This window comes from Megalobrama amblycephala, linkage group LG7 (assembly GCF_018812025.1).
Source record: "Megalobrama amblycephala isolate DHTTF-2021 linkage group LG7, ASM1881202v1, whole genome shotgun sequence".
Classification (NCBI taxonomy): Eukaryota; Metazoa; Chordata; class Actinopteri; order Cypriniformes; family Xenocyprididae; genus Megalobrama; species Megalobrama amblycephala.
Genome location: NC_063050.1, coordinates 40,758,030 through 40,775,504, shown reverse-complemented (window position 1 = coordinate 40,775,504; position 17,475 = coordinate 40,758,030). Strand labels below are relative to the sequence as shown.

Below are 17,475 nucleotides of genomic sequence, written 5' to 3'. Positions count from 1 at the left end.
GTCCTGGATAACAAAGCAACTACCAACCTAACTATCACTAAAAAAAAAAGCTTGTAACATCTAGCTGGAGGGAAAAATCATACTTAGGAAGAGCAGAACCGACTTAATGTAGTCTCACTCTACATATCGCACTAATCTCATCTTAAAAGGAAAGAGTGTGTGGAAATCACAACATTTGCAAAACAAGAACAGGTAAGTAATAAACAAGTATAATGCAAGCTAAAGAAAATTCAAAGCCGGAACACGAAAAAGGAGCATAAAAAGAGAAATTTGTCGATGATTGAAGGAGAGTTTCTTTTTGTTCTGCCTGCTTTAGCCTATTAATTCCAGCTGATAGCTTCTTTTGACATATGCCCAGACAGATCCTATTGTCCAGAAGACCTTGTGTTTTTGCAGAGGCCTGGCAGTGAGCACGGCCTGTTTGTTTAAATATCATGTTTGTACTTTAAGCATGCCCTTTCCCCCCTGAATTGACTCCAATCTCTGAGCCCTTCCTGATAACGAGCGTCTGTCCTCCGTTATAACAACATTTTTTCGAAGCATGAAATAGCTGCCCAGTTACATAGTATGCACTGGCATTATCACTAGGCCGGCACATTAGCGTCCCAGTTCATGCCAGAGATCTTTTCTCTCCTCTTTTGGGAAGGCTGATAAGACTATGAAGTGAGAGCGTGTTTCATATGGGGTGCTGTCTTGACATTTTGAAAGCCTCACTTCTTTTTTCCTCTCACTTTTCTATTTATAAACTTGCACTCCTTGGAGTGTTTCTGTGTGGTGAGGATCAAAGGCGTTTAAAATACTGAAGGGAGGAGTCTGGTGAGGCAGTAAAACATAGGGAATAGAAAAGTCATTTGGTTCAAACCCCAGATGTTTGACTCTTAACTAGGCTCCTAATTGCACCTTTACATATCATTACGAACATGAATTTATACATAACCGTTATCTAGGGGCAAAGCTGCACAACCGACATTCCGAAACAAACACAGACACTGTAATAACGGTTTGCACATAAGAGTGTTCAAATCAAATTAACCATTCTAAATTAAGGCACATGTTCCTACTTTAGTTGTTTCTGACTGAGTTTACATGGACAGTATTATGACTACAACTCTGAAATGTGCATAGCCTTAAAGCTAGGCCAGCTTGATTGCAGTAAAGATGACATGAAAGAAGAAAACGCACGTCACCATCACGGCTGTTTTTAAAGTTTAACACTGCGACAAGTAGTGTTGCATGATTAATCAATAGAAAATCGAAATCGTCAACCCTCTTCCCAAACTTGTAATGAGATGCGCTTATAAACCTATTGTTGTCAGCAAAAGAATTAAGGGCTCCCTGTTGATGATGGTTTAAAAAATGATGGTTTAATGTTGTTTATGTGTCTATGTGGTGTTTTTAGTATGCTTTAAAGAGTTAGTTCACCCAAAAATGAAAATAATGTCATTTATTACTCACCCTCATGTCATTCCACACCCGTAAGACCTTCATTCACCTTCGTAACACAAATTAAGATATTGTTGACGAAATCCGACGGCTCAGTGAGGCCTCTATTGAGAGCAAAGCCATTAAAACTCTCAAGGTCCATAAAAGTACTAAATACATATTTGAAACAGTTCATGTGAGTTCAGTGGTTCTATCTTAATATTATAAAGCGACGAGAATACTTTTTGTGCACCAAAAAAACCAAATAAGGACAACAAAATCTAGTGATGGGCCAATTTCAAAACACTGCTTCATGAAGCTTTACGAATTGAATCAGTGGATCGGAGCATCAAAGTCACGTAATTTCAGCAGTTTAGCCGTTTGATAGGAGATCCGAACCACTAATTCGAAACAAAAGATTCATAAAGCTCAGAAGCTTCATGAAGCAGTGTTTTGAAATCGGCCCATCACTGGACATTGTTGAAAAGTCGTTATTTTGTTTTTTGGCGCACAAAAGTATTCTTATCACTTTATAATATTAAAATAGAACCACTGAACTCACATGAACTGTTTCAAATATGTTTTTAGTACCTTTATGGATCTTGAGAGTTTCAATAACTTTTCTCTCAATAGAGGCCTTACTGAGCGGTTAGATTTCATCAACAATATCTTAATTTGTGTTCCGAAGATGAACAAAGATCTTATGAGTGTAGAACGCGGATCTCTGAACTGGTGTGAGTGGAGGCGGGGCTAACTTGCATATTCACATAACAGCGTATACTAAATGAGGCAAGGGAGTAGAGTTACATTATTTAAGGTTATTTTAAGGCATAAGTTTTTTTTTTTTCATAGAAAAAACTTAAATATATAATTTTGGTTATTAAAAATGAGTTTTATGGGATAAAATTATGCAGAATACGGCATTAATTTGTCCTTTATAAATACTTATAAACAGCCAATATTGTAAATGGATAATGCAATGATTTTTTTTTTTTTGTCCCTTTGTTCAAAATGCATACAAAACAATACATTTATCTAAATAGAGGTAGCAGTTTTCAAAACCAGGTGCGAGCAAAAACACTGTAGTTTCGCTAAACGCTCCATGATGCAATGATTTGTTGTGCTTTTGTTGCAAGCTGTTGTGATTATCTGTCAAGCGCAGGAGCCCAGCAGTGAAATAAAAAGCATTCATCTTCATTTCTCATCTCTAACCTCTGAGTGGAAAAGCCGTGGGTATGACATTCATAGTCCCAGGATGTGCAATTCTAAAATGCCAGTTAACTTTGACGCACAGTCAGATACAGTTTGGGAGCAGATGCATCACACAGTTTGTCTCGCGTCGGTGGTTAGCGTCTCTGGTTTCACACTCTGCATCCACCAGCGCCATGTTTACATCTGCTGTCACTCGCCTTCGATTCTCGTTATAAAAATCTGTGACATCACAGATGAACAGTGAGCACACATCGCCCACCGTATTGGGAATTGGTATAGCTGAGAGCTGGACCATGACATATGGAATTTGAGTATGAAATATTGGGCTTAACATCAAACCGTTAAGCCTTGTAGCACACACACATCTAAAACCATTCGATTGCTGGTTTGTTTTTCGATTGCTGGTTTGTTTTTGGCACAGGCGATCTTCTTTCGCTCAACTGGCTTTTATTTAGGGAACATTCAAATAACAAGAGTTAACATCAGCACGAGTTCTCAAAAATGGGACCTGATAGTTGGAGACGGCAGTCGACTTTAACAAGGGAAAGTGTGCTTTTCATTTAGCACCCTACAATCAACTCCTGATCCTGCATTCCAGAATCCGGTTGCCCCAGCAACACGGCTCAAGCAGAGACTACATGGAGTCAGTCAGTCATATACCCTCAGAAAAAAAAAAGTGGAAAAGTAGTAGTCACACTCCTGAGAGAAAAGAAAAGACGATGAGAGGGCAAGATGGACATAGCAAAGACAGTAGTCACATAAAAGGCTCAATATTTTGACACTTAGTGGGAAATGTACAAGAGAAAAAGAGAAAGCCAGAGGAAAATGTACCAGGTATGCAAGAAGAAATCATGATAGGAGTGAAAACTCGCTCATGACCCCTTTCTTTTAGATGACCCCCTTCCCGTTCTCCCTGATAGGTAGCCAAACATGAGAAGACAAAGCCACCAGCACATTCCTCTGTTATCTGGCATCAGAAAGAATCAGCCAACTTTTCTCCCCACAGGAAGGGCATATGGGGGATATAGCACAAAGAGCAGCACATGCTAGTGCTTTGTACATCAAACTAATTCACTTTTTTGTGAATAGTGGCGTTTCACTAGTCGGAGGAACAACAGCCATTACCTGTCGCAAAGAGGGAAAACAGTTTTAATAGAGGTTGGGAACCAAGAACTGTTTTGAAAATACTAGAATCAAACTACCCTAATAGTCTATTATTTATTAATTTTCAGTAGCGCCACAAAACCACTACTCATTCTACAAATTATATGTGACCAGTAAGGTACAATTCACAGAACTAAGTATTATGATCCAGTTCTTTTGAAATAATCAAAACCAGACAAGCATATCCAGTGTAGTCTGATTAAGAATCAATGAATGTTACGGTTTCTTTTTTTAGCAAATCAAAACCATATGGCTTAACCACTGGAGTACGATTCATGACCAAATAACACTTATGAGCTGGTACTTAGAAGTGCATTTCTTTTCTCCAAATATTTCTGTCTCAAAAGTGCTAAAAGAATCATTATTGGAACAGAGTCGTTAATTTGTGTCGGCCATTATCAAGTGGACTGAGCATTTTAAAAATGCTGCATTAGCTACTACAAAAATGCATTTTGAAACATACTAAAAAGATAGTAGGGCTGTGAGTCTTCAAAGAGAATTCTTGCCAGACCATATGGACTTAAGAGTAAAAGATGTTAACAGATATGTTAATAAAATCAAGGACCAAGTACATAAATTAAAACATTTAGAAACAGAGTTTGAAACTTTTGGCCTTGCCTTTGGAGTACTCAATCTTTGAAATATATTAACCAGAAGTTGTAAATGTTGTTTCTTATGAAAGTATTGTTATATCATAAGTCAGTCTACATTTTCTGATCATCAATCACATGAGCAACAGCAATGGGGAAAAAGCCACTGGCTTTCTGCTGTCTCATGCACAAACAGATATTTTTGAGCAACGAGTCAGGGGATTAGAAACGGTTGCATGCTCAGCATTACAGGCCACTCTCTAACCTAATGGTGCCTGGCTCAAGCACGTATGTCTGTATGCCAACGTCTGCGTAGGTGCGTTCCAATTCACATACTTATGCACTATTCTATGCCATTTTTTAGTATAGTGTGAGTATTGTCTATTCACAGTGAAAATTCCAATAAGAAGTGCACATCAAATACTTGAATGATGCACTTATTTAAAGTCACAATATGTAATTTTCGCAGCTAGAGGTCATTTATTCAAAACAAACGAGTAGCTTGATGATGCCATGAATGAGTGTGGAATCGTGGGAATCGTTGTCTTTACCTCCACAGCCGATGGAAAGCAATCCGATGCACTTAGGCAAAAATCATGTTCATGGATGAGCTAATGTATTAAAGTTTTATTAAAGGAGTGGTATGTAAGAATTACAGCTAGTAGTTGAAATGGGTACTGCAAATACATTTGAGTGTGTTGAAAGTTATGTTATAACGTTACTCTGTGCAATCTCTCGATGGTAGGTATAAGAGACTTGTTATACTTTGCAGTAATCTAGATCAGTATTAGAAAGTCATAAAACTGGATGGCTTGTGTTGCTAAATGACATCCATTTAATTTAAAAATCTACTGTACGATTGAAAAAGCTCTCTCTGATTATGCGGTATTAGCTACTTGACAAAACAATGCTGAGGCATGGCAAAAACATGGTACTCATGGTAAATCAAGAAAACAAGCGATTCAAACAAGAAGACTAACCATGTTGAGCTATATAACAATGATTAGTTTTCTGCTGATAAATGTATCCAAAACAGTTGCTCACCTGTCTAATAAAACACATCATTTATTAAAGCGTCTTTGGCGTTTCTATGGTTTCTAAAAAAGCAAAGCTGGAAATGACATGTTCTGTGTCCTGGTTACAATTACTGATTTCTCTGGATTTAAACATTATTGGAAACATTTGGGATAATGTAAGTACACAAGTCAACAAAATATATAACATTGTTCTAGTGGTTTTTGGATATTTTAATCTTTTAATCTCTCCTCAATTGTACAAAATATGTGTGTACAATATTTTTTTTCAGGATTATTTGATGAATATAAAGTTCAAAAGAACAGTGTTTATCTGAAATCTAATCTTTTGTAACATTATAAATGTCTTTACTGCCACTTTTGATTGATTTAATGCATCCTTGCTGAATAAAAGTATTAATTTCTTTAATTTCTTTTCAAAAAAATACAAATAAAAATTCTTACTGACCCCAAACTTTTGAACGGTAGTGTATAATGCTACAGAAGCTTTGTATTTCAGATAAATGCTGTTCTTTTGAACTTTCTATTCATCAAGGAATCCTGAAAAAAAAAGTACACAACTGTTTTCAACATTGAAAATAATCATAAATGTTTATTGAGCAGCAAATCAGCATATTAGAATGATTTCTGAAGGATCATGTGACACTGAAGACTGGAGTAACGATGCTGAAAATTCAGCTTTGCATCACAGGAATAAATTACTTTGTCAAATATATTTAAATAGTACACAGTTATTTTAAATTGTAATAATATTTCACAATATTACTGTTTTTTACTGTATTTTTAATTAAATAAATGTAGCCTTGGTGAGCAGACGAAACTTCTTTTAAAAACATTAAAAATCTTAGTGGTTCCAAATGTTTGGACTGTACTGATATATATATATCAGTACAGTCCAATACAGTCCATATATATATATATATATATATATATATATATATATATATATATATATATATATATAGTTGACAAATTGGGATCTCTGTTGGCTTTAAAAAAAATTATTTGATGATTATTTAGCTTATACTTGTGAAAATTAAAATTAACACAACAAATTACATGTACTTAGAGGGAGGAATTGGTATCAAGATAAGTAGAGTCATTTCATTTTCTTAAATTTAATGATCTGAAATTTGCGACTACTCAGTATCTTGAAATGGAGGTGACCCCCGCAAACTTTCACAAGAGGTGTAAACTGCTTTAGCACATTTTGTGTGGACAACTGGGCAAAGAATCAGAGCTGACTTCCCTGCAGATCTAAAGAATAAAATAAGGCAGAAATGTAGGCTACTATTCTCAGAACACAAATGAGAGAACTGCTTGATACAAATGGTTCTATAAAATGAGCTCTAGGAAGAGGACTAAAATGAAAAGTTAAACCTGACTGAGCATACAATGTCATTGGCCTCAGAATTGGGGTTACAGCTCCTCAAAATCTAAGCTCCTTTGCACCATCTTCAATGAGTTGCTTTTTAACTGATCCCATTAAAGATAGCAAAGACTTCTCACTTCAAGATAAAACCTAACTAGATTTTTATGGTGTTTTGGTAGGTTGCCTACTGGCCTGGTCCCAATGATAATATTCTCATCCCCTTCAATGCAAATCTATTAGAGGTTGATTTTGCCAGTTAATTTGTTTTTAATCATCATTTTAATGCATTTTTTTATATTTTGATTGGATAATCTGTTCTATACTAAAGTGAAATGATGCTGATACAAATGCAAGTACATCTGCACACACCACATTGATAAGTTTATTCAATAAATTATTAGCAGCACACCTCAATGACTTGTGCATCTGTGTGTCTGTGTGTGTGTCTGTGTGTCTGTGTGTGTGTGTGTCTGTGTGTGTGTGTGTGTGTGTGTGTGTGTGTGTGTGTGTGTGTGTGTGTGTGTGTGTGTGTGTGTGTGTGTGTGTGTGTGTGTGTGTGTGTGTTCTTGATACACACACATTGCAGAATTTGCCTGTTTGGAACACTAAGGTCTCACCAGGGCCCAATGTAGCCCTCTGCTCTTGACATGTTTGTGAGAATCACATATGTAAACACTGCAGGAGGTTTTAAAGACAGTAGAACCTCCTGCAGCTACAGATCTAGCTTTGTTATTGGTTGCTGCAAAAGCAGACTGGAAAAAAAGGCACAATCTCTAGTAACCATTCTGTTTTAAAGCAAACTAATTGGACTGTAGCTCAGTTTCAGTTGTGTCAGTAATAGTTTAATTCGTACTATGTTTTTCAGAACTGATGTTTTTGAGAGCAGATTTCACTCCACTCAGGCAAAACAAAAATACATTTATGGGAAGACAGGATATAAATGATGGAAGCCTCAAATTCCTACAAGGTGAAACTACTGGAGTCAAACATGCAAGGCTGAGGCAAACAAAATTGGGGGTAGAAATGTACGACAAAACATTTTATTTGCACATTCCTCGTTCCCCTGTGGGGTCTACAGAAATAGAGAATAAAATGAGTAAACAACACAAACACATGGAAAATATAGTCCAAAGCACCAAATCTGGCCCAGATGTGTCTCAGTCTTTCTTTTGGTGTTCATTCTCATAAAACATGATTAAAGGTGCGCCCATAGCCCCCGGCGACGGTGACCCCACATTCTCAAAATACCCATTTAGTGCAGAACAACAAATGACTCTTTATTACTACTCTCTGGCCTCAGTTTAAAGATTGATTCCTTGCTTGAAACATGATATTCATCCCACATGTAGTGACCTCAAACCTGAACACCTCCTACCCATCCCTCTTCTAATCTTTCCATTCCCATGAGAGCTGCTGTTACCTCAGGCATATTTGCTTTGCTACCAGTCCTGGCTATGATCCTTAACAATGGTACTCTGAAAAAGACAATGGCATGGCTGCCAGAGCAGATAGATCAATTTGGGGGTCAGAGAGTGGGGGAGAAGGTCAGAGACTCCTGCTGACCCGCATCTCTAGTTAGGGGTGGTGCTAAGTGGACCCTCAATTGACAATATTCACTACCACAAGACATTATGGTAACTCTTAGATTAAAACTTCGATATGGATAATATTCTGCACCCAGGAAACTCAACAAAAACTTTTTACTTTCTGATGGAATGTAAAAAGGCCAACAAAATCAATAAATATCAAATTGTCATGTAAAAGTGACAGTTCTGTTAACTGGCCCAAAACTCCCTCACAAAGTATTTTTTGGCCCTGGATCAGCGAGCCATCCTTATCGCTGAGCCCTGCAAAGTATTTTTAGGTTAAGAAGTATTGACTGTGGTGGTGAAAAAAATAACAGTTTCTAACTTTCTAAACTTTTATTATTAAAACATTCACCTCTCAAGACACCATTTACTTTCTCTATCCAAATCAATTTGGAAAAACCTTCAAATAAGCATCCATCCTTTGGAAGTACAGCAAAGCCCAATCTCCATAAGACTGGGCAGGCACAATGGGCAACAGATGGTCTTGTTGGGGAGTGGGGGGGGGCAACCCTATGCCAGCACATCCTGTCATGCTAAATTTACCACCCAAGAAAGCAAGATTTCCCAAAAGGCATTTAAAAGAGATACTGGTAATTTACTTTCTTAAGGCCCTTTCACACTGAGCATGATGCGATAAAGCAAAGCGAATAGTCAACGAACGGTGCTTTCACACCGAATGTGAAACGATTGCTCGTCTTTGGCTAATTCATGCCTGCATAATAGGTGGTGCTGACCGAGAATGCATTTTTCCTCATGTATCTTTTTTTCCTCATGTATCTAAGTTTTTCCAGTTGGCATTACACCAAAAACACAAACTATGCTTACGAGACCTTATGATCTAAAACTCAAAGCTAATTGGCTTGCCCATTTCATCCACTGGTTGGAAAAAAAAAAATGTCAATTTGTAGAGCCGCAATTGATTCTGAATAGCTCCATAGAGACCTATTGTTATGATTCAAGAGCGTCATCGCATCGTATGTTTACATCGCTTAATCACGCTCAGTGTGAAAGGCCTTTTATGCAGATATGCTTGATATAAATACCATGATATAAACTACTTTACAACTATTAATATGTTTTCACCTTGACTAACTACATGTATTTCTAAGGCCAGATTTTGATTGGATGCATAAAAACATTACAACGTTTCACTGGTCTATTTGTACATTAATCATTTAGCTCAGCATTAAAATCTATTAATCCAAGAAAAACATTCAATATTCAAAGTCTTGTGAGTTTTGTCTATGTTTGGCCTTCATTTTTACTGGGTGGCCATTAGTTGCTCAGTGTCAAAAACCGTTGGAATTCCAGACTGCTTATTTTAAGCTTTTGGCACAGGTGCTTTCAGTGCTCAGGGCAGCTGAGAGAGGTATTAATACATTCTTTGTATAAAGATAATGAGGCCAGATGTTGACTTTTGCCACAGAAATGTGTATGCTTCAAAAAGCACCATTCCCTAACACTCATCGGCTCACATTAATACACGTTAAGTACCCTATGGCCTACATAAAATAATCTATAAATGAGAAATAGCCAGAGTTTGATTTGCTTATTTAATAAGAAAAATAGACAGAAAGAAAGAATCAAGTAAAAAAAAAAAATGTGTGCACGGAAGTAGGGGGCGGGGAGGGCGAGCAATCCTCTTAATACCACGGCAACTAGTGTGGAATGTCTACAGCAGGTCTGAGAGACAGCTGCTCCATCTGTTCCTGCCATCAATTCTCTCTCCTCCGGTGGAAAAATGAAAAGAATCAGGATGCTCTTCATCAGCTCTCTCAAAGACATCCAACTGCTACCACCAACCTGCGCAAGTATCCAACTGATGCCACTCAGAATAATATGAATCCCTCCTTCTGTACACCCTAAAAAACCTTTAATATAGCAAGTCCTTTCACATTTGCACCGTTCATATCACCGGCTACTTTCGTGCATTGGAGATTTGTTTCTTGAATAATTCATGACCTGACAAAACATCCCCCGCTACCCCACCCCAGTCACGAACAGATAAAAGGGAAAGGAAGATAACTTACCAGTTTCTTCGTCAATAGTAAAGATCCCCAGACCCGACCCATCCCGAATGGAGTAACGGATTTCACCGTCTCTTCCTTTATCCTCATCTTGAGCTGTGATTTTCATCACCGATGTTCCAATGGGCACATCCTCTTTGATAAATCCCTTATCCACAAATGATGGGAACAATGGCCTGTACAGATTCTCGTTCACATCCACAACCTCTACCTCAATGTGACAACTCGAGGACAAAGATATCGGTTTGCCTTTGTCCTTTGCCCTTGCTGTGAGACTGTACACTTGCTTTTTCTCGTAATCCAGATTCTGTACGATTCGTACGGCACCACTCAATTTGTCTACTTCAAACTTCCCGTCCCCATTGTCAATGAGGCTGTATCGAACCTGGCTAGACGGCCCAACATCAGGGTCATGAGCCTCCAGCCACATTATAACAGTACCGATGGGTAGATCCTCACGTACTCTCACCTGATAATTTGGGGGAATAAATCTTGGAGGGTTGTCATTTACATCCTCCAGTGTGATTTTAAGCAAAACAGTTGAGACAAGTTGAGGCTCAGCAGCAGCCTGGTCACGAGCTGCTATCTTGAGTACAAAACTGGGTTGCACCTCTCGGTCTAGAGGCTTCTTCACCGTAACGATCCCCGTTTCCGTATCAATAGCAAATTGATCTGTATCTGCCAATATGGAGTATCTGACCACACCATTATCCCCAAGATCTTTATCTTTTGCTTCAACTTGAATGATCTCTGTGCCGACCGCAGTGCTCTCGCTGATTTCCACTGAGTATGTGTCCTGTAAAAACTGTGGGCTGTTGTCATTAGCATCCAGGATCTTTACATCCAGCAGACGTGAAGATGACTTCTGGGGAATTCCAAGGTCATACACAGTGATGTTCAACGTATAGTGATCAGTTGTTTCTCTATCAAGAGGAGCATACACTTTGAGCCATCCACTGTCCATGTCAATGACGAAACGACTCTCGGCGTCACCCCCAGAGATAACGTACACCAGCTTTCCATTAAAACCGCTGTCAGAATCCGAGGCACTAAGATGAACAATCCTGGCCCCAACAGGCAAGTCTTCTTTGACCTCAATCACACTGGGAAAAGTCTCAGCAAACTGGGGCACAATGCGGTTCACAGAGTGAAAGTCTTGGAAATGGTCTTCGGGTTCACTTTGGCTATGGATCTTGCTTCCTTGCAGGAGCTTTTCTGCCAGCATGCTGGCAACTCCAGTATCAACACATTTCACTTGGACCGGTTTACGTGCCGTAACAACCGTAATGTTCAAAAACATGGGCTGAGTTTCATGTTCTCCATCACTGGCTATGATCTGCAAGCTGTGATAGGACACTTTTGCTGCCTCGCCCTCATTTAAAGGTTGCTTCAAAGACAGTACGCCAGAGTTTGGATTCATATCAAAATAATTCAAGTCATTCCCAGCTTTTATTCTGTACCTCACCAACTGCAACTCATCAGCATCAATAGCAGACACCGTTGTGATCTGCTCACCAACACCATGGTCTCTCGGCACAGTTATGTCACAATCCACACTCTCAAAAAGTGGCTTGTTGTCATTCAAGTTGTTAAGCGTGACTGTAACCTGGGTTTCCACCTCACGTCGAAAAGGGGAACCCCAGTCTGATGCCCGCACTTTCAAGGTGTAAATCCTTGGCATCAGTTCATAATCCAAAATCTCTGAACTGCTGATGACACCAGAGAAGTAGTCAATGACAAACGGCTGGGGATTCACATTGGCAATGCTGTAAGTGACATATCCATTCTCCCCACTGTCTAAATCAGTGGCTTTCACTGTTAGCACACTAGTACCTATGGGCATATTTTCATCAACACTAGCTTTGTAAGATGTCTGTTTGAATTCTGGGGCATTGTTGTTCACGTCGATGACATCAATAATGACTTTTGTGACTGCCTTTTTCTCACTGGTCACAACTTCTAATTCATACTTGTTCAAGGAGTCTGCGTGAAGGGGCCCAACTGTAGTGATCAAGCCTGAATCTGCATTAATGGCAAAATTATTTTTATCCAATTTGTGTCTAAATGCATACTTAAGTTGAGGATATTTTGGCACAGCTGTTACCATTACAACAGGTGTGTGCAATGGTGCAAATTCACTCACATTGACTCTGTAAATAGCTTGACTGAATTTAGGAGGCCCTACTTTATAGTGGGGAGACATGACATGGATGACCTTTGCCGATGAAAACTGGGGTGGACTTCCTTTGTCTTTGGCTTGCAGTGTTAGGTTGTATCCAAAGGGCTGACTATCCCAGTCAACCTGCTTAACTGCTTTGATTTTATATTCCTTACTGCCTGGACTTGTCCGCATGGCTTTAAACTGCTGAAGAGGGTCGCCCGCAACCACACTGAGAGATGCTATCTCACCGTTAGCACCTTGGTCATTGTCTTCGACAGTCACAACAGCATAAGTAGGATCCTTGTCGGTGTCTGAGGGTGCTAGGGTTACAGCAGTGATGACCGGTGCATGCTCATTGGCCTGCTCCACTCGTACCGTTAACTTAGCCATGCTGCTAAATCCACTGCTTCCATACAGCTTCATGCCTCTGTCCACTGCTAAAATCTCTAATTCATACTGCTTTGTCTCAGAGTAGTCCAGCTTTCCAGTTAGTGTAACTACACCACTCGTGGGATGGACCGAAAACATGTCTGTCCATTCTCTGAAACTGTAGTAGTACTCTCCGTTTGTACCAATATCTGCATCTGTCGCCATCACCTTGGCTACGCTTGTGCGAACAGCTGTGTTTTCCGGTAAAGATATGCTATAAGCAGTCGGGGAGAACAGTGGCCGAAGGTCATTTGTGTCAAGTACCTGAATCCTGACTCGTGTTCGAGCCTCAGCATTTGAATTCTTTTCCATGGCTTTGACTGTGAGAATATAGTGGTCTCTAACCTCCCGGTTAAGAATGGCACTGCTACCTCCTTTGGTCCTTATTCGCAAAAAACTAAAGTCTCCCAATTGATAGTCCTCAGCTTTGAACAGGTTCTCGTTGTCTCCTGACACGATTTTGTACCGTATTTCCCAGGTAGGGTCTGTGATGTAGATTCCCATTTTGACAGGACTTTCCACATAGGTCTTAGCAGCAGAGTTCTCATAAATGGTAGCATTGTAAACAGACTGGGTAAACAGAGGGATGTGCGCAGTGTCGAGGCTTTGGTTCCCAGTGCAGCCGCACAGGAGCAGCAGAACCACCAGCAGTAAAGTCACGTGGTTCTGCATGTTTGCAGCGCACTCCTCACTGAAGCTGTGGAGAATAAAGAGAAAAAGTTAATAGATAATACAGTTCCACTTTTAATGGATTTAGTACTTTTCTGGCACATGGTTTGGTCTTTCATCTGAAGATTTCAACTCTAAACACCTCTTAAATTATCATTAAGAAGTTATATAGGTTGCAGCAGATATAGTTTACACGCAGCACAAAAGAAACCGACAGACAACTTTTAAATATCTGTTTATGACACATCACTCAAAACAAATATGATTAGTGCATCAGCATCCTTAGGCGCAGGCACCAACTATTTGTCTATATTTCTAACTTCACCATCGACACCATGACAGCAGATACGCAAAATGATGAATTGTTGTGAGCATTGAAGTGCCTTTTGTGTATATATAACGTCACATTCCACTACTTCCTTAATAAATTATACATTATTCTCACTGCTTACTGCCATATATCTTCTTCAACTAAGAACAACACAATGTGTTTAAAGAGAGATATATTCAATGATATGTTAATAGGAAAAAAACGAACAATTATGTTGATGATTATGAAAAAGCACAAATGTTGATGAATATAAAAATATGAAAAACTTTTTTACACCACTAGTTACACACTATAAAGAAGTGCTTATTTATCAAATCATATTATGTATAAGTGGTAAGCATCATTATCGTTCATTAGCATTATAATAAGCACCATTATGGTGGTTCGTAGTAATAGTGTTTATTGTATTTTTCTGATATGCTGTCAGCAAAGTAACTTATGTCTAACAATATTAAATAAATTTCTAAAACTAAATAAATAAAAGTTTCAGCGTTAGTTTATGCTCGCATTAAATTTGCTGATAATACGTAGGGTGATACATTCGGATCAGCTTGCATATTCGCATAGCACATTAGATCTGACGAAAGACGGAGCAATGTAACAATTTCTGACACTACTCCATCATTTACATTAAGTAAGTGGTTTTATGCGAAAAGCAATTCACAACATAAGACTTCGCACTCCGCGAGCGCGTGCTCGAGATTTTCAAATGCACTCGCGACTATTCGTGCCCTCGAGCGCATAAAAACAGCAAGAGACTCACAGCCGTTAACGTGACGTTTAGTTCAGAAATGAAATATATCTGACCCAACTTTCTCAGCGACACCAAAGAACCATAAAACCTCTTTGCTGTTAGCACACTAAACAACATACGATTTGAATGTTTTCACAGGAACCTCAGTGTTAACACTCCTCGATATACGGACGGCAATTTAGCCTTTGGAATGGAAACAAAATACAAAAGTAACAAAAGACGGCTTCTGCTCCGTTGTTAAAGTGTATCCCCATCCCCCAGTCCGTCAGTCCCTATTCATTTCACGTCGCCACACTGATGCCTTCATGCGCTGGCCAGATGTATGAACTGTTCCCATTAGAAAACAATTAGCTGGCCACTCTGGACCGCTTATCTTAAATAATTAAACTGCAACTGAACACACTGAGTATTCCAACAGCTTTTCCAAGCTACGGTCAACTTCAAAGCTGCCCTATTTCCACTACGGAGAGCAGTGGGGGACTCCCAACGGCAACTTTACACCGCGAGCTGGCTGAAACTTTTAAGCATATCTGAAAATAGCACAAAACCAGAATAAGTCCAAGAAGTCCTCGCTCAATTTTAAGACTTCCCACGTCGTACATACCTATTCCAGTACTAACGTCCTTTGTTTGGTGGCTTTTCATGAAGTTTGTAAGTTTCAAGTCTCAGCATGGTACCGACACTCTCAGCAGCGCTCTCTGCTCACTGAACTCTCCGATCCAACACACACACACACACAAAGCGCTCTTAGTATTTCTCCGCGCTCCTTGCACAGCGCACGGATCTACTTCCTATTGGCATGTAGATGAAACGGCAGTCGCTCTCCCCTCACAGTGGGACGGGAGAAGTCTTTGATGTTTTATTTTATGTGCCAAACCTCTGTCTCTAATGAAGAAATATGCTGCGTCATACGCTTTTTGAAACAAATCAATGAAATTATCTTCAAGGATGTCAGCATTTGATATATTAGTCACGATAAAAGCCCCACGCGCAAGGTACTACCCACATTACCTGCACCTCGGTACCAAGTTGATATTATTATTAGAAAGATATAACGATTTTTCTACAGCATTGCGTTTTCTGACTCACATGCGACTGCTCTTTGCACGCGTGCTCTGCTCTGTAAAAAGCGTTCGCAACTGAACGCTTTTGTCCGATCAGCACACTCGGCTAAATGCTTGTCTTGGTGATTATCCATGTAAACAGAATTGGGTATATAAACGCAGGGAAGGGGATCGGGTGTGTGAAAACATCAGATATGGAATAGGCTGTGTAGTATACAGTCGTTAATATTAACCAAACACAATATGTATTGTGAAAAAAAAGAGAAAACACTAATTCTTGTGGCTAGATAATTTTAATAGACTAAATAAGTAGACTATAAACTAGGCTATATCCAATTCATATAGTCAAGAGTATACAGCTTTTATTTCATTGGATTATTTTTTCCCTAATTATTTACTCTCTAAGTAATTGATAACCTGAAAACTTTGTTGTCTTTATTTGAGTTAATGCTTCTTGTTTTATTATTTGACTGATTACCTTTTAATAGGCATAAGTTTTTGCAAACTTAAAGCAAAGTTTGCTTAAATAAGAAGTCATTGCTAATATTTGATGTGGTGTCGCGTATCGTATTCTAATTTCCATGGTACTGCAATCGACTGCAATCTTGGCGAATACCGACATTCTTTCCATAAATTTAATAAACATAAACTCTTAAAATACAAAGCAGCGTTCCATATCACATGGAAACCGGGAAAAGTTGCACTGACAGACCTTTACAAAGCGTGGCCCAAGCACGGCACACGCACTCTGTTGCTCGCGAATGATGGCGCTGTCTCACTGCTGTGCCAGAGCGCGAGCGATCCACGAGGCTGTGCGCTCTATACCTCAATCTGTGCAACTCACTTTATAATGCTTACATCGAGTTGCGTGTGTCCACTGCCTCTGCATGACCATTCATTAATATGCATAAGACATAATATTAATAACTATTATATTTACGTAGCGCGCGTAAACGAGTAATGGTTGTAGTAATAGTAGTAGATAGAGTAATACTGTTTTGCGTTTTTCTGTAATGCATTTTTTTTTTTTTTTTTAACAAGTAGTTGCATTTGCAAAGTTGAAAAGCTATTGTGAAAGAGGCTCACCAGATTCAGCGGGCAAAAGCCGCCGCTCCAAAGTTGCGTCTAAATGATCTCCAGGATGTGTTGGCAAAAAGAGTATGTGAGCATATCTTCGCATGGAGATTCAGTCAAAACTCGTAATAAATCCGTGTCTTGTAGTCCCTACATTTCCTTACACATCCGAAATCCTCGTGAGCAGGATTCCACGCAGCCACGCGTGCAGAGACTATCCACAATACTCACTCATAGCTCGTGCGCTCAGGCAGTGGAGGAGGCGCGCGGATCCTCCGGGATGCCTGGCTGGCTTTCCGCCGCTGTGACGTCACCGCTCTCCCGGGGGAGTCGATCATTTGATTCAGTGATCTCACCTCTACCTTACGCTTTGACGTTTCGCACTGACATTGAAGGCTGTTTATTGAATTATCAGCGTAATGGAACTTTGTAACTTTAGACTTCAGCTGTCTGTGGTGATCCATTACATTAGGATCAATAAAATAGAGCATTCTGCCTCTCAAATAGACTTTTTATTTAGTTTAATAGATAAATTCTTTGGCCAATTTGAGACTGTGAAACATCTTGATTGTTAAAAGTGAGT

General features: G+C 39.3%; 1 protein-coding gene across 11 annotated transcripts in view; it reads right to left on the bottom strand.

The window, feature by feature from the left end:
- Positions 1-17,144, bottom strand: part of fat1a (FAT atypical cadherin 1a) — a 95,567-nt gene extending 78,423 nt beyond the window's left edge. For 9 of the 11 annotated variants that reach the window (XR_007185883.1, XR_007185881.1, XR_007185882.1 and 6 more), the window contains exons 1-2: positions 15,359-15,516; positions 10,414-13,697 (exon numbers count right to left, since the gene is read on the bottom strand). Coding sequence is in view for 8 of the 11 variants with exons in the window: in XM_048197463.1 (XP_048053420.1) it covers positions 10,414-13,672 (3,259 nt within the window). In the remaining 3 variants the exon portion in view is untranslated. The other 2 variants (XM_048197458.1, XM_048197456.1) reach the window with 2 other exon arrangements.
- Between the last annotated feature and the right edge of the window lie 331 nt (positions 17,145-17,475).